General features: G+C 54.2%; 1 protein-coding gene across 1 annotated transcript in view; it reads left to right on the forward strand.

Annotated features, from left to right (window-relative positions):
- KIF26B (kinesin family member 26B) overlaps nucleotides 1–22679 on the forward strand; it is a 446437-nt gene extending 423758 nt beyond the window's left edge. Inside the window, exons 11-15 of the mRNA XM_012751241.2 lie at nucleotides 4128–4290; nucleotides 5246–8657; nucleotides 15840–16042; nucleotides 16546–16696; nucleotides 19706–22679. Of these exons, the coding sequence (XP_012606695.2) occupies nucleotides 4128–4290; nucleotides 5246–8657; nucleotides 15840–16042; nucleotides 16546–16696; nucleotides 19706–19854 (4078 nt within the window). The 3' untranslated portion in view covers nucleotides 19855–22679. The remainder of the gene's footprint in view (nucleotides 1–4127; nucleotides 4291–5245; nucleotides 8658–15839; nucleotides 16043–16545; nucleotides 16697–19705) is intronic.
- The last annotated feature ends 625 nt before the right edge of the window (nucleotides 22680–23304 follow it).

Below are 23304 nucleotides of genomic sequence, written 5' to 3' on the forward strand. Positions count from 1 at the left end.
GCATAGCCAAAGTATACGTCAAGGCCATGATTCTGCCCTCCCTCTGTTCCTTCCTCCTCTTCTCCACTCCACTGACTGCTCCTGGTGGTCAGCAGGTGGACGCAGAGGCCTGGGGGACAAAGCTGGGACCAGCTTGGAGCTGGCTTGATGCCTGGCAGCCTCCATCCCACACCTCACGCGCTCTGTCCGGCGGCTCCACAACACGTCCTGGTGGTTTACAGGTGAAGTGGGCAGATGTGAGATATTACTGGAATGTCATGTAGTTCTTGGGTTCTGGCCTTAAGAATGGGAGTGATAACAGTGTTTTCTTGGCATTAAAATATTAGTTGTTATCTTGACTTGATTACCCGAAACAGAGACGAATTCTGCATGTATAGTTTCCATTCTGAAATACCAATGGTAGATTTAAAAATTTCAAACAACAACAAAAACTGTCTCCCTTTTCTCAAAAAGAGCATTCCTGCATATGGTGGGCACGTGTGGATGACTCACTCTGTTCCTGCCGCCCACAGGCCCCCTCTCCTGCAAATCATTCTGGAGCTTAATGAGCTTTTCTGGATTAAATAAGCGCTTTTCTTTTTTCCATTTTATTAAGAATTGACATATGCGGAGAGACCCAGCCTCTTCTAACTTTATTCTGAGACCTCATTGTGTTTGTAATGAAAGAGGCACATTTTACAAAACAGACGCCTGTCAAAGTTATAACTTTCATAGTTCAACACTGTACACACAGGAGGATGAAGTCTAGATGAAACCTGGGCCACATGGATGCGTTTGCTCCGAGATGTCAGCGTGTGAGCAGGGGCAGCGGGAGGTGGAATATGTATACGGATCAACGTGGCTACGTGAAAGAGGGGCACCGTCCTTCCCCAGGCCCCTGTCAGCTCTGCTGTGTCCCTGGCCCCGTCCTGTGTCTGCCTGACACGTCCTCCATGGCCAGGGCCCTCCCATGTGACCCCTGAGCCTCCACCACCCTCCCTCCAGCCTGGAGCTTCTTCCTCTTCCTCTCTTCTTCCCTCTCGCTTTAGTCTTGATGCTGACTGACGCTGGCCTGAGTTTGTACTGATCACAGCCCTGGAAACTCTACTGAACCTTTTTATTTCCCTCCCAAAGATATTGAGTTCAACCCACAGGTTGCAGCCACTAGCACCCTGCCCCTTCCTCCGCCTGCCCTCCCTAACGCCATTGTCTCTGTTCCAGGTGAAATGATCCTCTGAGGCTGACGAAGCCAAGGCTCTCTCCACACCGCCCCTGAGACGTGGTTTAGAGTCCACCGAAGGAGGCGCACTGGTGGCTTTACTGGCTTTCTTTCCAAAAGGAGAGCGACAGGCTGGTTGCTAAGCAACACACATGCCCTGGCTTCTTTTTTTTTTTTTTAGCGTATTATGGGGGTACAAGTGTTAAGGTTACATATATTGCCCATGCCCCCCTCCCCACTGCCCTGGCTTCTTTTAACAACATGGACTGTTAAAAAAAATCAACAAACATTTGTCCATATGATTGAGTCATAAGTCACGTGGAGTACACAGGGCAAACAGCTTGACGTCACAGTATTATAGCCTTTTATTCTGTCTTTGGTATATTTCCCTGAGGACTTACACAAGGTCACATGGAGAAACGGGGGACAGGGAGGTGCCTTCGGCTGCATGAATGGATTAACAAGACTTGTCATGGGGAACTCCATCCTACCATGGGTGCTCAGAGTTTGCAGACTCTGTGTTCACAAACGCAATATGGCGGCGGCTTCAGTCATTTGCAGACATGCACAGGGCGTGGAAACTTTGAGTCATTTGATGCTCATGGACCCAGCTGAGGTGGAACAGGTGAAGCTCTGCCTTCGTGTTTCGACTCTCATACTGTACACAAGTGTCTTTTCTGCAGTCTCTTTAGCGCCATGTTTTTTACATTTTTGTTCTTGTTGATGGCAGTTTTTCTGTTTAAAATAGCCCCCAAGTATAGTGCTGAAGTGCTGTCTAGTGCTCCCAAACACAAGAAGGCTATGAATAAGCCACATCATATTTTCTCATATTATCGAGAAAATATGTGCACTCGATACCTTTTTCAGGCACGAGCGACAGTGCTGTTGGCTGTGAGTTGAGTGCTAATGAATCAATGTTGCAGTACATCCAGAAAAAAGAAGGGGAAATTCTTGATTTCTGTCTTAGGCCACTGCAGCCAGTGCTAAGGTGACATCTGCGGTATTAATGAAGCTATGGTAGAGATGAAAAAGTAGTTGAATTTGTGGATTCATGAGATGACAATTTTTTAAAAGCATAACAGATAGCATTGTTGTAAGACTGAACACCAAAGAAATTTATGATCATGTTATCCAAGGGCAAGAAAATATTAAACCTATTTTTAGCTAGTATTTTATTATGAAGAAATACCACATATAATTTCTCATTTGTAAGAAATGGGTATACAGTAAGGTGTCTAATCAACAGGGTTATGTATTGACCAGTTGACAAAAACAATGTGACCAGAGGTTCATAGGACCCTAAGCTGTACATGTAAGAACAATGGCCCAGTACTCACTAATTCAGTGGTCACAGGCGTGTATGGAATATAACTACCATGAATAACAAGGCCTGACTGTATGTGACAACCTAACATGAGGGAGCCCATCGTCCACTTCCCACGTGGAAGAGGAAGCCCAGGCCTCACCCAGGCGCAGTGTCCCTGCTGAGAAGGCCTGCCAGGAACGGGACTTGACTTCCCCATTGAGTGGTGGTATCCATGATGCATTAGCGTATTATGGGGGTACAAGTGTTAAGGTTACATATATTGCCCATGCAGGATATGGATACATTTTAGATACATTTTGAAGGGAGTTAAATGTTTACAGCCACTTTTATCACTGATTATTTTGCTTGAAGAGAAGCCCTGGTACACTCTTAAATTGCTCTGGAACTGAGCCATAGTGAGCCCAGTGTCCCTGAACTGACACTTTAATTGGTCCCAGATGGGAGGGAAAAACTATCGCCAGTACACTGCAGTCTCCCCTCCCTGAAGCCGGATGCAGGTCACGTTTGAAATGGTCTCATCTCTGCCAGCAGTGGCCTGCGTCTCCCAGAGCCCGCTGAGCTGGAGGTCCCTCTCCAGGGAGCTTTGCAGGGGATGGCAGACTCACAGCCTGACGGGACATGGACGTGAGGACAGGCTCCTCTCGTCTGGCGTTACAAACGCGACACAGACATACGAACACGGGGCATGGGAAACAGAGGCTACATCTGCTTCAGCATCCGGAGATGAAATGACATTTGGCAGCAGCTGAGAGGATAGGTGCTCTTGATGAAGTAAGCAGAGGCCTTTTAAAAACAAGGCAGGACAAATGTTGGGACAAGTATATGAGTGGAAAAACCTGAGCCATTCCTCCGGGTCAGTTCTTAAAGACCTACAAATGCCAAGTGCAAACCCTGGGCCTCACTCTCACCACTAGGGCAGTGGCCCCACAAGGCTCCTCCCAAGTCCCCAGAGGAGACCTTTCTGCAGAAAGCTCTGCTTTGCGTGGCTGCTGGAGTGCCTGGGCCTCTGTGTTTCTCCCTTGTCGTTGTGAATGTGACTGCCATTCTTCCATTGGTACTAGGTGCAAATAGGAGAGTTAAGAGACAACAACAATAAAGTGCTCGCAACTCCTGGCAAAAGAAACGTTGCGTGTATTATAACCGCAGAGATCTTCAGTGCACGTTCATGGTGGGGCCGGCTTTTCATTGCAGGGTTGTCTGTGTGTGGAAACTCAGGGAGATGGGATGTTTGTGAGTTAGCATGTGGCCCATCACCAGTCACAAAGCCATTTTCTCTTGATCTCTTCCTCTCGTTTCTATTCCCAGGCCTCGTTATGTGTGGTGTCATATGCACGCACACAGGCACACCCCATCCCGGGGACAAAAGTACCAAGGGAGGCGCTTTGCATGAATTCCCTCCTTGGGGTTAGAAGCACTTGCTCAGTGCTTGCCAACTACAAATAGCCCATGCTGGAAATTGATGCTAATTGGTATGCCATTATAAAAACGGGGGGGAGACCAGCACCCACAACAAAATAGCCGTGTACAGACCTGGAGTCCTACCCTGACAGCCGAAGTGAAGCATGGCCCACTAATGCAGGCTTAATCCACTTTGCTTGGCAGAGAGAGCAAGCTCACCATGCTGCTGCGGGAGTCCCTGGGGAACATGAACTGTCGCACCACCATGATCGCTCACATCTCGGCCGCGGCCGGGAGCTACGCGGAGACCCTGTCCACCATCCAGATTGCATCGAGAGTCTTGAGGATGAAGAAAAAGAAGACGAAGGTAAGGAGTTTGCAGGGGGTGCAGAGGATAAAGGAGCTTTTGAAGCCTGCCCTGAACCTGAGTCCGAACAAGCCAGATCACTGTTGCTCATGCCCGGCACCAGGGGCGTGTATCTGGGGCTGCCCACGCCTGGCGCGGCGGCTACCTCTGGGCAGGGACACCTTCAGGCTGATATGGAATAAAGTCAGGTCCCCTCCCCACAGCTGGAGCTGTCCCTGGTCATCTACCCTGGACCCTGGACAGGGTGCATTTGTTCCTCTTCAGGTAGTGCAAGTGGATGCCACTGTGAGATGGAAACATGTTGGAGGGATGGGAGACATTCACAGGTTTTCTCTTGCCTGCCTCAGTCCCATGTAGAAGAAGTCTGTGTCCTTTGAGGGGCTGGCTCCCCAGGAGATGACGAGCCCCTTGCTCACGGTGCCCCCGCCCCTCGCATTCCCGGGAGTCAGGCTCCGGCTGCTGGGTCATCGTGTTCATCCCCAGGTTTCTGGATGACACTAAGAGTCTGCTGGAAATCACTGGGCTCGTTTCTTCAGCCATAGGCAAAGGCAGGATGGTGGTAGCGTGACAGGCGTTTGAGAACGTCATTGCAGCTGTGGTCACTCCGACCCTGGGCGGCTGGTGATGTGTGGGGCTGCTTCTTCCTTCTCCTTTTTTGTACCCTTTTTTTTGGTAGAAAATGGGGTTCACAACCGGTGTTCCATAGGACAGGGCGCCAGAGCGGCGGCCCCTCAGCCCCTAGAAGGTCAGACGGCCCGGGCTGGTCACCTCCTTTCAGGAGCAGCCTCCATGTCCCGTGCGCCGTGCGGGGATTGCCCTTCACACACGCAGCCATGCTGGGGCGCACTGCATGGCACACCGCAAGTTAGCGGCCTCCACCCTCGCCACACAGCGTCGGGCTCCGCGGGAGGGCAGCTTTGGAAGAGGCACGTACTAACTCTTCTCTCACGCACAGTACACGTCCAGCTCCTCCGGCGGGGAGAGCTCCTGCGAAGAAGGCAGAATGCGCAGGCCCACCCAGCTGAGACCCTTCCACACCAGGGCCGCGGTGGACCCCGACTTCTCGATCGCCCACCTGTCCAGTGACCCCGACTACTCCTCCAGCAGCGAGCAGTCCTGCGACACCGTCATCTACATCGGGCCCAATGGCACAGCTCTCTCTGACAAGGAGCTCACTGACAACGAGGGTCCCCCGGACTTTGTCCCTATTGTACCAGCCCTGCAGAAGACCAGGGGCGACAGCCGGCCCGTGGAGGCAGGAGAGGCGGCAGCCAGCAAATCCGAAAGGGACTGCCTAAAGTGCAACACGTTCGCCGAGCTGCAAGAGAGACTAGACTGCATCGATGGCAGCGAAGAGCCCAGTAAGTTTCCTTTTGAAGAACTGCCTGTCCAGTTTGGCGCAGAGCAGGTGAGCAAGTGCCCCCCATTGAGCCAAGCGGCTGGAGCAAGCCCCCTCTCGGAGTCTGACAAGGAAGACAATGGGTCTGAAGGCCAGCTGAGCGACAGAGAAGGCGCAGAGCCCCCGGCCTCTAAGATGCAGAGGAGTCGCTCACCTGTGCCTGCTGCCATGGCCCCCACCCCCGGCCCTGGCCCCGCCTCGCCCAGGAGCGTCCCGGGCGGCAGCAGCCAGCACGGCGCAGCCCCGCTCGCGCACAGCCCCAGCCTCCAGAGCAGCCGGGAGAGCCTGAGCTCCTGCGGCTTTGTGGATGGCAAGCCCCGGCCCATGGGCTCCCCACGGCTGGGCATCGCCAGCCTGTCTAAGACCTCAGAGTACAAACCACCCAGCTCTCCTTCCCAGAGGTGCAAAGTCTACACCCAGAAGGGGGTCCTGCCGTCTCCTGCGCCCCTGAGCAAGGATTCCGGCACCGCATCCAGCGAGTCCTTGCTGCAGCCCGAGGTTCGTACCCCCCCGGTTGGAATGAGCCCCCAGGTTCTGAAGAAATCCATGTCTGCTGGAAATGAAGGGTTCCCAGAGACCCTCGTCGATGACGAGCATCAGGCGGAAACTCCTCCTGACTCTAAGAAGGAGATCCTGAGCACCACGATGGTGACGGTGCAGCAGCCGCTGGAGCTGAACGGCGAGGACGAGCTGGTGTTCACGCTGGTGGAGGAGCTGACCATCAGCGGGGTCCTGGACAGCAGCCGCCCCACCAGCATCATCAGCTTCAACAGCGACTGCTCCGTGCAGGCTGTGGCCTCGGGCTCCCGGCCCGTCAGCATCATCAGCAGCATCAGCGAGGACCTGGAGTGCTACTCCACCGTGGCCCCCGTGTCTGAGGTCAGCATCACGCAGTTCTTGCCGCTGCCGAAGCTGAGCCTGGAGGAGAAGGCCCGGGAGGCGGGCAGCAGGCGCTCCTCCATCAGCTCCTGGCTGAGCGAGATGAGCGCAGGCAGCGACGGCGAGCAGTCGTGCCACAGCTTCATCGCCCAGACGTGCTTTGGGCACGGGGAGGCAATGGCAGAGCCTCCGGCCTCGGAGTTCGTCAGCAGCATCCAGAACACAGCCGTGGTGTGCAGAGAGAAGCCCAAGGCAGGCCCTGACAACCTGCTCATCTTGTCTGACGTGAGGGAAGACTCTTTCAACAAAGCAACTCCCATCAAAGGCTGCAAAATATCCACGCTGGGCAAGGCCATGGTCACCATCTCCAACACAGCGAATCTGAGCAGCTGCGACGGCTACATCCCCATGAAGACCAACATCACGGTGTACCCCTGCATCGCCATGGGCCCCCGGAATGTCCAAGAGCCTGAGGCATCCACTGCCACCCCCAAAGCAGCCCCCAAAGCAGCCCAGTCCCAGGAGAGTTCGGAAACCAGTGCAAAGAAAGAAATGAAATTTGAGGACCCTTGGCTGAAACGAGAAGAAGAGGTGAAAAAAGAGAATTCTTATCCCAGTGAAGAAGGGATCAGGGATGAGACTACCACAGGCCCCACAAAGGCGGAGGCCAGATGGGAGCAGGAACAGGACAGGAAGCCCAGCCCGGGCGACAGGCTCAGCAGCAGCAGTGGGGAAGTCTCCGCCTCACCTGGGACCGACAACTTCAGGAGGGTTGTGGATGGGTGTGAGATGGCCCTGCCCACTTTGGCCCCCCAGAGCCCCGTGTATCCCAACAAGAGCATGAAGTCGAGCAGCCTTCCCCGTGCGTCACAGAAAGCCAGCAGGCAGGAGGAGCTGGACGTCCTCTTCTACCACTGTGCAGCGGAGACCAACGGCATCGGCGCGGCCTCGGGCGCCCAGCCCTCAAAGGCCACCTTGGAGAGGAAGGTGGCTTCCCCCAAGCACTGTGTCCTGGCTCGGCCCAAGGGGACTCCCCCCTTGCCCCCTGTCCGAAAATCCAGCTTGGAGCAGAAGAACAGGGCCAGCCCCCAGCACAGTGCCAGCAGCAGCGGCACCAGCAGCCCCTTGAACCAGCCGGCCGCCTTCCTGGCCAGCTTCCCGGACGAGCCCAGCGGCAAGATGAAGGACGCCAGCAGCAGCAGCAAGCTCTTCAGCGCCAAGCTGGAGCAGCTGGCCAGCAGGACCAACTCCCTTGGCAGGACAACAGTCAGCCACTACGAATGCCTCTCTCTGGAGAGGGCCGAGAGCCTGTCCTCCATGAGCGCGCGGCTGCACGCCGGCAAGGACAGCACCATGCCCCGCGCAGGGAGGAGCCTCGGCCGCAGCGCGGGGGCGTCGCCACCTGTCGCTGGTCCGAGCCAGTCAGCAGGGGCCTCGCCCAAGGCCACCCAGTCCAAGATCTCAGCCGTGAGCAAGCTCCTCCTGGCCAGTCCCAAAGCGCGCAACCTGTCCACCTCCACCACCAAGACCCTCAGCTTCTCCACCAAGTCTCTGCCCCAGTCGGTGGGCCAGAGCTCCAGCTTGCCGCCCGGCGGGAAGCACATGTCCTGGTCCACGCAGTCCCTCAGCAGGAGCCGGGGCTCCGGCCTGGCTTCCAAGCTGCCACTGCGAGCGGTCAACGGGCGCATCTCGGAGCTGCTGCAGGGCAGCGCGGGTGCCCGGGGCTCGCAGCTGCGGGCCCGGCCGGAGGCGGAGGAGCGCGGTGGGACCCCCACGGAGGACAAGCCTGCGGCTGCGCACCTGCTGCCGTCGCCCTACAGCAAGATTACGCCACCGCGGAAGCCACACCGCTGCAGCAGCGGCCACGGCAGTGACAACAGCAGCGTGCTGAGCGGGGAGCTCCCGCCGGCCATGGGGAAGACAGCCCTGTTCTACCACAGCGGCGGCAGCAGCGGCTACGAGAGCATGATGCGGGACAGCGAGGCCACTGGCAGCGCGTCCTCGGCCCAGGACTCCATGAGCGAGAACAGCAGCTCCGTGGGCGGGAGGTGCCGGAGCCTCAAAACCCCAAAGAAACGGTCCAATTCAGGTAGGCACGGGGCACAGGGGTGCGGGCAGGGCAAGGGCGGTGTTGGGGAGAGTGAGTTGCCCAGACCCCAGCGTTGCCCTGTGCTGTGCAGGTGATGAGGGCGTGGCTAGGCCTGTGGTGGGATTGAGGCCTGGCCTCTCCTTTCCCCACAGCCTGTCACCCTGCAGGCCTCACTGGGGATGGATCCAGGCGGGGTTTCACTGTTAAAAAAAAAAACAACCTGCCCCACTGTTGTGGGCATCATTAGGCTTCAGGCCGGGAGTGCCCCTTGGCCATCAGCAGGGTGGGAAGGCCAGGGCAGGGTGCGACCAGGACACCACCCCTCACCCACTGGCTGTGGGGACACTGGCTTATGGGCTGTGGGCTCCCCTCACCGTGTCCAGAGACCTGGGTCTGTCTGCTCCGTAACCAACAATACTGCGTGCCATTGAGCACCTCCTGAGCGACCCCCTTAGGGTAACTGCCCTTGTGACCCGGAGGATGTAGAAGCCCATGTGAGACTGGTGGCCTTTAAGACTCTGGCCGCCTTTCTCAGGGACATAGTGTGAAGCACAGTTTGTCTCACTGACAGTGCAACGGGAGAGGCCTTTTCTCCACTTCCACCACACACGTACATACCAGCATGCTGCCTTCGTAGGAAGTCCCTGCCATCTCTAGGAATCTCCTGCGACAGGCACGCTCTCCAGAAGAACTAATGTGTAAAGCCCACTGACTTGCGAATTAGAGTTTCAGGTGACATGTGACAGTACATTATGATGAGCCAGGAGAAGAGGACTCAGGTCAGAGCTGGTGCCCTGGCAGCCATTGGGTGGGTGAGGTGAAAGGACAGTAATGAGAAAATAAGACACAGAGAGACAAAAGGTGCCAAGAACAATTTAAGCCACTTGAGAATTTTGCTTGGGATCATCTCTGCTCTGAGATGGCTTCCAAAGAAACGGCTTTGGAAGCCGTTTCTCACTGAGCCGTTGCTCACTCTAGCCTGCAGACTCATTTTATTTTAATGAAACAAAATCTTACGCAGAGCCCCACGTGCAGTTCTGTGCCTTGGTTGAAGTGAGGGTGGCCTGGGGTCCTGCCACCTGGCCCGTCCTCTGCCATCCCACCACCCTTCTGTGGCATGTCAGGGTCTCCAGGAGCTCGCGGAGGCCCTGGCCCTGCAGAACATCAGTGTCGCCAGCATATTTGGAATTAAAAAATGGATGAAAGGCACAAATGGGGCCTCCCCCTTCCTGCTGCTCCAGCAGCTGCCCTGCAGTCTTATTTCTCAGGCATGGGGTTGGTTTTTCCTGTTCTCCCACCACGGGCGAGCACAGGCTCTGTGTGCCAGCCTAGATGCAAGGGCTGCAGTCAGTGCACATGCTGAGCCATTTGTCTTCCTCGGGTCCAAGAAACCCTCCGTAAGGGACTGTGCAGTTTTATGTAGACAGCCCCATCCGCACAGCCCATCACAGGCCGCAGACCCCATCTGTAAGGATGCCGGGCTCTAGCATGGTGGGGAATCGCTGTGGCTGTCAGCGCCTTGACGTCTTTATGTCCCAGGTGGTGTGCACTTCGGTCTTTGAGATACTTTGTGCTTCACTTCCCCCCTCAGTCTAGGCAACAGACCTGGAAGCAGAACCGCGTATCAGACAAGCTGAAAATGAAAAGCTATTCAACACAATATAATAGCTGCTGTGTCCTCTTCCCAGGGCCAGGGGCATTGAAACGTGTTGATATTAGTTGCTAAAAATAACAAGAAAGCGGGAAAAAATCTTCTGGCTTTCCCAGTACCTGGCTGATTAAACCTTATTATAATCCACCCAGTCTTGTTCTTCACAGTCCAGAATATTATGTGGCATTTGCTGGACATGGTCACATGGGCTCAGTGTTAGAGTGCTTTCACATACTCTAATTTAGTGCCTGTGTCTACCAATCCATTTCATCCTTTCAATGTCTTTTACTCTTTTTTCCCCCAACACTTTCATTTTTTGGTTTGGTGGTTACACTGGAGTAAAGAGGAAGAAAAACTGTGAAAAAACCAATGTGCAAAATTACTACTTGGATAGCAGGTAGCAGGCCCTGCACGTGCCCTTGCCCAGGCCGAGCCTTTTCATGAACGCTGTCCTCGAGGGCCTCTGGTCAGGGCGGGCGGGGAGGGAAGCGGCGAGCGGAGGACGCCGGCGCTGCCGAGACGGGCCTTCACGCACAGGGCGCCGAGAGCCGCGGGCCTTTGCAGCCAGCTGCGCGCATCCGGGGCTCCGTGATGGATGTGGCAGTGGGGATGTGCTCGTTTCAGGTTAGGTGACCTTGTCTCGCTTTATTTATGATTATTATTAAGAGAAATGCTGGCTGTCAGACATGATCAGCATAAATCAAAAGCAACTTCTTTAAGAGAAGCCATAAAACTCCTCAAAGGAAATTCCTAACTGGACGGCTGGAGTTTACAATGACGAGAGATGTTTGGAACTGCGGAGGAGACAGGCAGTTATCTTTTATCTGAGATGGCTTTTGAATTTGGAAAATGTTAATACTTTGGTTATTTGCTTAGTAAAAGTGAACTAGAATTATGGGAAAATAACCTTGGCCTATCTGATTCCTTTGTAGTACATGTGATAATAGAAACAACCAAGTGTCACGAGGGTTCCTCGTTTCGGTCCCCTTGTTGGGGAGCGCACAGGATCGGACCTGTTCCACGCGCCATGGCATGGTGCAGTGAGCAGATTGAGCTCAAGAGCAAGAGATCTGGGGTCTTGAGCTGTGTGGCCTCTTGGGAATAATTATCCTCTCTGGGCTTCAATTTTGTCCTATACAAGTGAGAAGATTGGTGGATGACATCCATGGTCTCTCTGCTGCCCACGTCATATGAGACTAGGCAAATAGTACAAAGAATACTGATGGTCATGTGACATCCTTTCCTTAAGATGATCCGTAATCAGTGGGATTTACTTTCAGTTGTTGAACACCAATCAGGCACCTTCTATGCTCGATGAGCTTGGTGATACGGAAGTTTTAGGCACGGGGGCATAAGGGCTGGGCAGGCAGCACAGAAGACAAAGCCACTGTGAGAAGTTTGTAATCTAATTGGAGAAAAATGATGAGAAGCATGGAACAGAGAACACTGAACAGAGGCACATTGCCAAGCGCTGGGTGGCGTAGCGCAGACCTGAGTGGAGGAGCATTTAGACAAAGGCAGCATCCAGGGAACCAGAGCAGTTGACGAGGGCTGCAGGGACGCATCAGGACTGAGCTAGTCTTGAAGGGCGCTTACGTCTGCACAGGCGGGGGGAGTGGAGGATGGTGTGGGCTGAAGCAGTATCGGGAACACAAGCGTGGGGCAGCAGGAGCACAGCCTGTGCTCAGCTCAGCAAGATTAACTCAAGAAGGGGGATGTTCCTAGCAAGTGTAACAAGAGACTACAAAACATAAATACCCAGATTAAGTTATATCTGGGACATCTGGGAACTATAACAGAACACATTATTCTGCATTTTTCTACAGAACTATAGTAAGAGTATACAATATTGTGGTTGGAGATAGGGAGTCATCACAAGCTCTTGACCAAGAAAGTGATGAGGTGAGAGCAACTTGAGGCTGCTTTTCTTGATGGATTTCCATTGATCCATCCACAGTCCCTTGCCAGCCCACTATGGTCAGCAATGTGTGTCACAGCTGATAGCCTTGAACTAGAGCGATGACAACTAGCCCAAGTTGGGAGCAAGTGTCTGTCCTGGCCAGTGTGCACGTAAGCTGCTAAGAGGATGGAAATACACAGTTTATGCCATGGTTGTGCCAAATGACCCCCAATCCTAACACTGTCACAGTGCTCTCATCTCACCCATTACATACCATGTGAACTCTCCCCAGGCACTCTCCATCTTCTTCCTGTGGTCCCTTACTTTCACCCTAAACCTGGCGTGTTACCTCCTTGGCTTCTTAATCTCGTTTTCCTTCTTTCGGGCTGAATGGGGAAGTCTGGCAGTTAGATGAGCATCTTTGTCTGAATGAAGTTCATTCCCATTGCAGGGAGGCTGGGTCTGGTGTAACTCAGCATCCGAAAAGCCTAGAGTGCTTTGGGGAGGGTCTGAGGCAAACTACCCCAGGGAAGCAGACTGGTTCTGGGGTGTACCCAGGCCTTGATCTGCCTGGACGTGAGCTCTTGCAAGGTCTGTTCTGCATGTGGCTCAGCCTGCTTGGTCCCCAGCACTGAGCCGGTGCAGGTTACCATTGGATAGCATTGATTGATTCATTGGCTGGTTGGTTGGTTGGCAGCATAGTGCTAAAAGTTAGCTCATGTTCCTTCTCTGTGTCTTTCTCATATCTTGTCCTGGTGGTGATAGTGCTTTAATGTTCACTCTAGTCTTTCCTTTGTCATCCTAAGCACCAAGCATTGTGCCTTCCCTTCTCTTGGTGCTGAGTAAACATTGCAGACTGATGGGCCTGTCCTTTGGGTTGTGACTTGCCACTTGCAGTGAATTGAGCTCCTGGGATACCAGGCTCAGTTCACAGAACACTGCACAAATGCCTGTGACTAATCGCTCCTCACCAGGGCCTGAGAGCACCGTGGTTTGCTCTGCTGACCCTCTGCTGTCTGTTTGGTTCTCTGGTGTGTCCTGGTTTTGTTTTAATGAAACACAGTGGTCACTGGCTTAATGAAAACTAGAGGAAGGCAAGCGGCTTTCTGGTAGAGTTAAGATTTCCAGGGCGTTTCTAAGAGAGTTGACCTAGAGACAGATGGGAAAAGGTTCAGAAGGAGAGAACTTCTTTTGAATATACAGTTGGGAAAAAAGAAAAATAACTGAGTCCCTAGAATACTAAGGAAGTGTCTCACAGTGGAGCTTGGAGGGAACGGGTAGAGGTGACGCATGTCCTGGGAGCGGGGCTGAGGACCACAGTGCAGGAGGAAGCCCAGGCTCTCCCCAGAGAACAGGTTTGTGACCCACAGACATCTACCCTTCTTATCCCCAGCGTGGGGACAGTTGACTCTTCAATGAAAGCATTCCAACAGGCAGTGCCACCAATGCCATCCTTCATCTGGGTGACCATGGAGCTGGCTTCTTCTTGGTCATTAAAATCACACCCATTTATTCATATCTGGTCTCCTCCTCTCTGAGGTCTGCAGCTGTCAGCATCTGTGCCTCGTGCTCTGTGGTTCACTGTGTTCCCAGCAGCCACCCCGAGTCGGCGTGCCATGGGACAGGAGCCATGCTGGTGGGTCTCAGAGGCAGGGGTAGGGAATGGGGGAGGCACGTTCCCCAGGGAGTGTTGGGGGTCCTCGGCACTCAGAATGCCCGCGTGTCCTGACCTTTGACCTAAGCAGCAGCATCTTCAGACCCAGCGTGGGCACTTCTGTTTGGACTCAGTGACGCTGGGAACAGACAGCCCCAGGTCAGACTGCTCGCCTGCAGCTGGTAAATGAGATGGAGCGTGGGGGTCAGGGAGCCCCCTTGAGGCGTGCAGCCAGTGGCCAAGCCTGGAAGGGGCAGGGTGGGCTCGGCCTCCGTTTAGTGGGAGGGGTCTGGTTGGAGGCTTCATGAAAGTACCAGGACTGGCTTTCTCAGGTCAAATATGGCTATTTCACATGCAAGACTGTGGGCAGTTATCAGCCTCAGTGTTTTCACGCACTGGACCTGTACCTGTCTGGACTAAATGCTGGGCTGATGAGCAGGGGATGTCAAAAATAAGGGGTCCTGACCCACTGGCCTCAGGAGGAAGCTGGTTCTGGCTGTGTAACCCTGGATCAGACGGGCAGCGTCACACAGGCGCCACACGCCTCTGGCCGGGCCCGGCTGCTTCCCCACACCCTCCTCACAGCCGCTGCCGCCCGGCCCCACCGCAGCCAGTGAGAAGGTGGCCTGGATCTTGGCCCCTTATTCTACAGCGAAGGATTCTGGCTCTTCCTCTTTCTGAAGTCTCTCTGAATTACTTTAAGCTGTCCAAGGTTCTCTTGAAGTGGGAAAAAGTACAACTTCTTTCTAGAAGGTTCATCAGGCAAGCGGGCCACACTGGCTCAGTGCTAACAGGCAGAACCCACTGGAATTAGGAAGAAGAGTGGGGAGGAGCCGGAGGGGAGAGTGGAGAAGAGAGGCACAGACTCCTTGAGATTCTCACTTGCATGTCCCTAACCGCCATCGCCAACCCTGTGTCACTACTGCCACCTGGGCAGGTGTCCCCCAGGGCCTCCAGGAAAACCGCAGGGCCATGCAGCCTTCCTTCCCCAGGGCTGCCTGCTGATGGGTGCGAGCCGCCTCTCGCTCTCACTTGCTGTCTGTCCGGCGGGCCGGGGCTGGGGCCTGCATCCCTTCTGTTGAAAGCAGAACTTAGACTCCAAGTGCAGCCAGCAGGGCTTCCGGCAGACTCCGCCTGCTCTGATCCAACCTAGGAGGGGGCATACATCACTCAGAGTGAAATCAGATCACACTCCCTTCAGCTTGGGGACAAACCTGTTGGGTTCCCAACCGTCGCCTTCCAGGAGGAAGTGAGCCTCGGAAATGCCCCTTCTCCCCAGAAGGAAGCCAGACAGCGGTCTCAGGGGGCAGCGCCCAGCCTCCCCTCGCAGTGCCCGGCCTGCCTTCCACAGAGCCCAAGATGGGGGACACCAAACCTCCCAGGGCAGAGGGGTCGCACAAGTGATGCAAACACTGTAGCTTCCCAAAGCAAGAGGCACATTCCATCTCAGCAAGGATGACGATATCAGGCCTGGCCCCCAAAGGCCAGGCCACAGCTTCACTCACTCATGCCGCGGATCACAGGAAAGGTGGTGCTTGGGCCGGTGGCTCTTGCCCTGCCGATCCTGCGTGATTGCCTGCGTGATTGTGCCTGGCACATGCTAGGTGCTTATTAATGCTACTGCTGCTGCTGTTATAAGCAAATAAACAGTGTTTTCTGGAACTTCTATAACTAAACACCAAACACCAGGAGCTTTTCACATACCCACGCTGGGGTGTGCCAGCGCGGCTCCCAGCTCTAGGCGATGTGTGTTTGGGGCTGTGTCCCCCAGCTGGACACCAGGAGGCGGTTCGTCCTGAAGACTGAGCAGGGTCCCTAGAGTTGTAGAGCGAGTGCTGGTGTGAGGGTGGAGGGGGCAGTGTCTCGGATCCAGCCCTGTGCCCAGGGAGCCTGTAGTGACCTCATGGTCCCTTGTGTCAAAATATGTAAAATATTGAAATTCAAGAAGATTAACTTAAGCCTTACTCCCTTTCTCAGGTTCCCAGAGGCGGAGGCTCATCCCCGCCCTGTCCCTGGACACCTCCTCCCCCGCGAGGAAACCCGCCAGCAGCGCCGGCGTCCGCTGGGTGGACGGCCCCCTGCGGAGCGCCCAGCGGGCCCTCGGGGAGCCTTTTGAGATTAAGGTCTACGAGATCGACGACGTGGAGCGCCTGCAGCGGCGGCGCGGGGGCAGCAGCAAGGTGAGGCTTGTCCCCCCACGTGGTGGCGGGTCCCCAGCAAGTCCACGTGCAGGTGCCAGGGCCGTGCCTGGGGGAAGAGAGCTCAGACCCAGAGGGATGTCTCGGTGGGCTTCTGGTGTGGGTGGCAGGCAAGGGGGCAGGGACTTCAGAGAGAGCTGACACGTCCTACAGGCTCGGAGGCTGGGGGAGAGAGTGGTCTTGGGGGCTCCTTGAGGTGTCCTTGACCAGCATCTGTCCAGTGTGGGCACCATCTGCTTCCCAAATTTAGGGCACGCCTGTGATGGTCCCGCCTCATGGCTGGGTGTCTGGGCCACCTGGTCTGTCAAGGCAGAAGTTTGCCTGAGGCCACCCAGGTCCCTCCCGTCTGCCCAGCGCCCAGCTCCTTTTCCATGGACTGTTGTGGTGAGTGCTCCTCTCCAGGAGCGGTCGCACAGGCCGGATGTGAGCCACAGGTCCTCTCCTCCTCGCCACCCTCCCTATGTCCTCCTCCGTCTGTGTGCTAGGAGGTTGTGTGCTTCAACGCGAAACTGAAAATCCTGGAGCACCGCCAGCAGAGGATCGCCGAGGTGCGGGCCAAGTACGAGTGGCTGATGAAGGAGCTGGAGACGACCAAGCAGTATCTGATGCTGGATCCCAACAAATGGCTCAGCGAATGTAAGGCCGGGGTTCCCTTCCGCGCTGTGCTAACGGGCAGCCAGCTGAGCATAGCTGGCCTGCGGCCGGGGCGAGAGCCAGCCGGGCTGGGGCTGCATCCGACCCGGCACCCAGGAGGGCGGGAGGGGCGGGGGCAGCAAGAGGGTGTGAATATTGCTCTTGCGAGATTATTGCCCATATGTCTCAGTTCAGAGCACCTGAAAATGAGATTTCCCCCCCTGCATGTGGCAGATCACCCAGACATGAAAGCTGTGTTACAGATCTGCTCCTAGGCCACGCAATCACACTGCATATCTCGCCCGAAATAGACAAGAATTTATAGAGCTCTTAATAGGGTAGAATGTACAATCCTCAGAAAGCCTCACAGAGGACCCAGAAAGCAGGGAAAACATTTCCGAGTGAAAAAATAACAGCCACAGTGTGATTTCCATTTAATAGAAAGTCCAGGATAACAGTAACCGTCTCATAACCATTCAGAACAATTGTGCTGTCTTTGAAAGACAGATTCAATGGTCTCTTATTTATTTGTTCCTGACCGTTCCATTTGCCACAAAGTAAAACTGAAATCTGGCACCACGCCATTACATCGATACGGGACCAGTGCTGGAAGACTGAGTCTGTGGGTGACATCCGTTACTGGCATTAACGCTCCCTCAGCCTCCCAGCTCCGCGTGGCCCCCTCCCTGCCATCCCTGCCCGTGGGGAGAGCCCGGGGCAGTGGCTGGAGGCTCAGCTGTGTGTTCACCCAGGGACACGGGGTGGGAGTGAAGAAGAAAGTAGCAGGGTCTGTCTGAAAGTAGCAGGGCTATGCCCTGCCACCTGTGACATCGTCTTCTAGCAGTTGCTTTTCCATAGGAATAAGGTGGTAACACTGCCCCTGAGCACCTCGTTGGGTTTTAGGGACTGTGGCCAATCTATGGGGCATCTTCCACGTCTGAGGTGCAGTGTTCGTGGCTGTGACCATGGTCAGACAGACCTGTTTTGGACTCCGGCTTTCCTGCATGCTAGCTGTGGGACCTTGGGCAAGACATCGAACCTCTCTGGGCCTTGATTTCCTTAGCCGCAAAATGGGGAGCAGAATGGCACCTGCTTCCTAGGGTGGTTGTGGAGTAAACTAGTCCATTGGGCACGTGCTTATGGCAGCGGTTGGCCCAGGTCGAGCGCTCGGTATCTGTTTTTATCACCCTGAAGTTCTACTAATGGACGTCCCCAACAGGAGAGACATTGCCTTAGTCCTGCTGGCACGACACACCGCGTTAAGTCCTCTGCTAGGAATCTGCACAGAGACACGAGCTCTTCTCCCGGGGGTCTCATCAGAGGTGCTGCGGGGCAGACGGGGCAGCAACGCGGACACTCGCTGCTGTCCCCCCCGGCGGGGCGTGGGGCCCGGGCTGGCTTCTCTCCCACGTGCGGACCTTTTCCTTTGTCATGAGCCCAGGATCCCAGGGGCGCCCACTCAGTCAGTTCCCCTCCATTTTTACAATTTTCATTAAAATTTTATGTTTCAAGAGCTGTTTATGCCCAAGGCAGAATTGAAAATTATCTCCATCTTACAAAGTCGTGTCTTTTCCCAGGGTGGGAACGAGCTTAAGCACCAGTGCATGTGTGTTTAGTGCTTCCAGGAAGCAGTCGCTTCCTTCTGGTCTTTGTGTCAACAGTCAGTCAGTTTTTGATGTCGGGGAAGGGAATGAACAGAAAGCTCGATGAAATACAGACTGTTTCTTTAAGAAGACTGGAAAACGGGAGTGAGAGAGGCTGCTGCGGCCTGCGCGTGGGCGGCGGGCGGGCGGGCACAGAGGTGTGTGTGCCCGGGGCCACTTAGATTTGTACTTTTCGGTTCTGATGCCACTTTCAAGGTGGTCCAGTAATGTGGCCTGCTGTCACAGTACAGGGGGTTGTTTGGCTTTTTGTTTATTTATTTATTTTTTAATATTAGGCTGGTATTCAGGGGCCCTGAGTCTCCTTCCCGCTCTTGACTTGTCCTGATTAACTGTGTCACTCTGAGTCACCTCACTGTCCAGATCTCAGGGAAGTCATCTGTAAAAAGCTTCCATGGCAATCCCTGATGTTTCTATAGCAGGTCACAGTTTTCAAACCAGGTTCACATTCATTATCTCATTTTTGTTTTATTCACAGCAACTCAAGGTAGGTAGGGTAGGAACTTTTACTCTCATGTGACTTTTAGGGAAACTGTGCCCACAGAGGTTGAGGTCACAGAGCTGGAATCCAATGGAAGTCTCCTGCCTTGAATCCCAGGCCGTCCCACCACCCTGTGGTCTGTGCCCGTCCTCCTGGTACTGGGCCCCCTACTGTCCCCCTATGGCCAGGACCAGGCCACCCACCCCTCTGACCAGCCACCTCTGGGCAGTGGAGGGGACGTGGGGCCAGGAGGGGTTGACCCCAGACACCTGCTCTTCAGGAATTGAAGGGCACAGACATTTCACCCTGCGCTGGCCTGAACATCAGGGAAGGTTGTTCAGTCCCAGCTTGTCTTCAGAGTTTAAAGAATCTTAATATAGATCTGCGTGTCACCATATTTCCCAAATGGCCAATGAGTAGGAGAGACTGAACCAGGAAGCGCCGAGAGACAGGGTCACACTTTTCAGCCTGATAGGCAGCTACACGCGGCACGTGAAGGAGGAGCCAGAGCCGATGCCCTTTCATACGAGGAGGATAAACGTCACTCAGTGAGACCCCAAAAAGGGATGAGTTCTCCCCACATCAGCTTGCAGAGCTGCTTACCTGTGGGTAACAGAAAATAAAGGTGCAGGAGAATCTCCTCCAGGCCTGTGCTGGGGAGGCTGGGGGTGGGGGCGCCAGAATGTCACCTTAGTCCTCAGTAGAATCTGGAGAAACCCCGAGGATGCACACACTGGCGGCGCCGCTCCCTTCCGCCCGGGGCAGGCGGAGCGCGGTGCTGCGGCCACGCAGGGTCAGAGCCGGGCCGGGAGCCGGGCGGGCGGCGGGTTCCTGCCCGCCACGTCTCACCGGGCTCCTCCTCTTTTGCAGTTGACCTGGAGCAGGTTTTGGAGCTGGACTCCCTGGAGTACCTGGAGGCGCTCGAGTGTGTGACGGAGCGCCTGGAGAGCCGCGTCAACTTCTGCAAGGCGCATCTCATGATGATCACCTGCTTCGACATCACCTCCAGGCGCCGGTAGAGAGCTGGGCCCTGCCTCGGCCCCCGCTGCCTGGGACTTCACGGGGACGCCGCACCCCGGCCCCCTGTGCTGGCGGCATCGGAGACAATGAATGAGGATGAAGGTTGGTGGCAGGTCTGGAGTGAGCGTGGAGCGGAAGGCGATTTTTCTTTTGTTTTCTGTAGGAAAGGTGCAGACGCCAAACACGCATGGAAGGAGCAAATGACGGGAAGGCCACGGGGTCGAAGCCCCGTGAGACTGAAAAAGCACTTTGAGAAACTTTAAAGACCTTGTTTGTACATAGAACTGCTGGCAAAGGAGACCCCGCTCTTCTCTTGCTTTCGTGAGGAAGGGGGAGGGCGGCTGGAGGATTGCTGTGGAAAGCGAACACAAAGCGACAAAAAGATGACCCAGAATGACTGATTAAGTGCCTTGCAAATCCTTATTATTAGCCAAACATTTATGTTCCTACTTTCTTGTGTACAGATGGTGCTAGTCAAGACGAAAACCACAAAACAAACAAAAAAGAAAATCACATTTTTGAAATATATTTACAGCTCGTTTTCTCTTGGTGTTTTATCCTATTTCTGACGTGCTGTTTCTGAGTAGGCAGTGTTTGTAGAGAGGTTTCCTGATCTGTGTTGCACCTGAGTAAATGTTAACTGTCTCACGGCCGCTCGGTCAGGCCGCTGGAGCAGAGCACAGAGGCTGCACCGGCACCAGCTAGGGCGTGTCTCCAGAGGAGGTTTGGAGCAGCAGGTGACACTGGATGCCACCTCCCACGAGCAGCACAGCCGGCCGACTCGGAAGGCTGACCGCAGAGCAGGTGCACGGGAGCTTTAGGGAGCGGGAGAGGGGACAGGACTGGCATCGGGAAGGGCAAAGGAGTCCTTTGGGACTTGGCCCTGCCTTCTCCTTGCAGGCCCCATTGGTTCCGTGTACGCTCCCACGTCCTCACACTCGTGCTGGTTCCTTGACCTACACATCCAGGGTTTTCATGGCCCTCAGAACAATTTTCATATTTATTTCCATTCCAAAGACTCTGGATTGAAAGCTTGAACCAATTCAACAGAGCCATAGTTGTTTGTTTTCTAGTTTGTGAATGAAAGGGGCGATTTTTCCCAGTTTAGAGACCTGCCCAGGCTTATATAAAATATGTTCAGAGACTCCAATTGTATTGGATTAGAACAAAAAAGAAAGATTCTCAAGACTGCAGAACTTTCTTGCTGTCCAGAGTACTTACTAAAAACAAAAATTTCAGCTCTCCTGTGTCCCAAAGCATCTATCCCAGGAAGGGACAAGGCTTGTCCCCTCAAGCTTGGCACTCAAAGGCAGAGAGAGGTTCCCCGCTTAACTTGTATAACCCGGGTAGACAGAGCACAGAGTTCCGTGAGTGTGGACAGCCAGCTCAGCACCTAAGAACGTAGGACCTCATTCTCAAATCCAGAACTTCATTCCTGTACCAATTCCCTTGGGGATTATTATACCCATTTTAGTGATAGAAACCTGAGTCCTCCCACCTGTCAGCCCTTCCCACCGATGTAGGTGCCTAGGTTTTTGCATGGTGTCCTGTTCCGTTTCCCTCAAATGCATCCTGTCTTCATGAGCCCATTCCCAGCTAGGCTGCCCCCACTAACTCCTAACCCCCGCTGCTCCCCAAGGAAAAAGAACCTTTGCATTTCTTGGTCCATGTACCTCTGGACACACGTGGCCCTTTACTGAGCTGAACTCGGTAAGTGGGAACTGACGTCTCATGAGCTTCACGGTACCTGACCCTGTATCATCAGAACAGGGTCACATGTCCTGCTGTCCCGCGTGTTTGGGTCCCCAGGCCAGCTTGCACTGTCTGTGAGTGTCTGCTCCTGTGCAGAGCCGCACACAGGAGATAGACCAAAGCCGCCCCTGACCGGGCTGTAGTATGGTGAGAGGCTCCCCTCCAGCCATCACTGCAGCCCCCAAACCCAACAAGGTCGTTGCCCTGGGGAGCAGGGCCTCCCCAAGCTGCTGCGGAGCCTTAGCCCCATTCTCAGGACAGCCGGTGGCTCTGGGCTCCCAGCGCTTGTGTAAGCGGGCTTGCTTGACAAGTTTTGCAAGGTTCTGGACCCAAAGGGAGGCCAGTCCTTTGAGTTTGGATTTGCCATTTGGTGTCCCTTTTGGTTGCTGGTTTGAAATGCATCGCTTCATGAAAAGCCTTTAATTTGGGTATTTTCAAAGGTGGGTGTCTTGGGTTTTTCTGTTATTGGCAACAAATTTATTTGATTAATCATCAGTGACCTTAGCTGTCGCCCCTGCCACATCCTCCCCTGCTGCCCCAACTTCCTCAGTAGGCCGACTACCGAGCCTGGGCCTTCCCAGAGGGAGACTCAGTGGCGTCGTCATCTCACTCAGTGGGATCCTCCCTAGGGGAGCGGCCTCCAGCTGGCCTGCTGCCTAAACCCATTCGTATGCATTCATAGCAACTTTAGGATATGAGAAAAGGTTGCAGGAAACTGAGAGTTCTCTCACTAAGTCAGACGGAACATCTCGCAGGGTCCTGCAGGCCGTGGTGTAAGAGAACAACTTGGCATGGCTATTGTCCATTCTCTCTTTTCCTTTCTTTTTCTTCTTTTTTGGGGGGAGGGGAACCTAAATAAGCTGCAAACATCTTAATTTACCAAGAACCGATGAATCACATAAAGAAACCATGCATTTTATGCTATGATGCACTTCTTTCTGGCTCTGTCCACAAATTAACTATAGAGATGACAACCTTCAGGCACAAAGGGAGGAAGTCTGGCCAGCTACACTGACACAGGCCCAGTGACTGAGGAACACCTCACCCAGTGACCAGATGCAAGGTAGTTCCAGGTCTCCTTTTGATTTTGTTTTTGTTTTTTTTTTGTTTTTTTTTTTTTTGAGACAGAGTCTCGCTTTCTTGCCTAGGCTAGAGTGAGTGCCATGGCGTCAGCCTAGCTCACAGCAACCTCAAACTCCTGGGCTCAAGCAATCCTCCTGCCTCAGCCTCCCGAGTAGCTGGGACTACAGGCACGAGCCACCATGCCCGGCTGATTTTTATATTATATATATTAGTTGGCCAATTAATTTCTTTCTATTTTTATGGTAGAGACGGGGTCTCGCTCAGGCTGGTTTTGAACTCCTGACCTTGAGCAATCCGCCCGCCTCGGCCTCCCAGAGTGCTAGGATTACAGGCGTGAGCCACCGCGCCCGGCCTCCTTTTGATTTTGGTGACAGATAACCCAAGTAGGCAAAGGGACTGTCAAAGAACCCATTTCTATGTCATCATCCACAAATGAAAGGACAAATGTTTATTTGAAATGGTCACTTAGACGTGCAAGCCTTAATTCCTTGTCTGAAACCTGTCTCCACACCCCCATTCCAAATATTAAGAGCTCAGTGCAAGGCGGAAGCATTAGCAGCAGAACAAAACTAAGAATCGAAAAGGGAACAGTGATGTTGCCTGCCCGGGAGTGC

This window comes from Microcebus murinus, chromosome 19 (assembly GCF_040939455.1).
Source record: "Microcebus murinus isolate Inina chromosome 19, M.murinus_Inina_mat1.0, whole genome shotgun sequence".
Classification (NCBI taxonomy): domain Eukaryota; kingdom Metazoa; phylum Chordata; class Mammalia; order Primates; family Cheirogaleidae; genus Microcebus; species Microcebus murinus.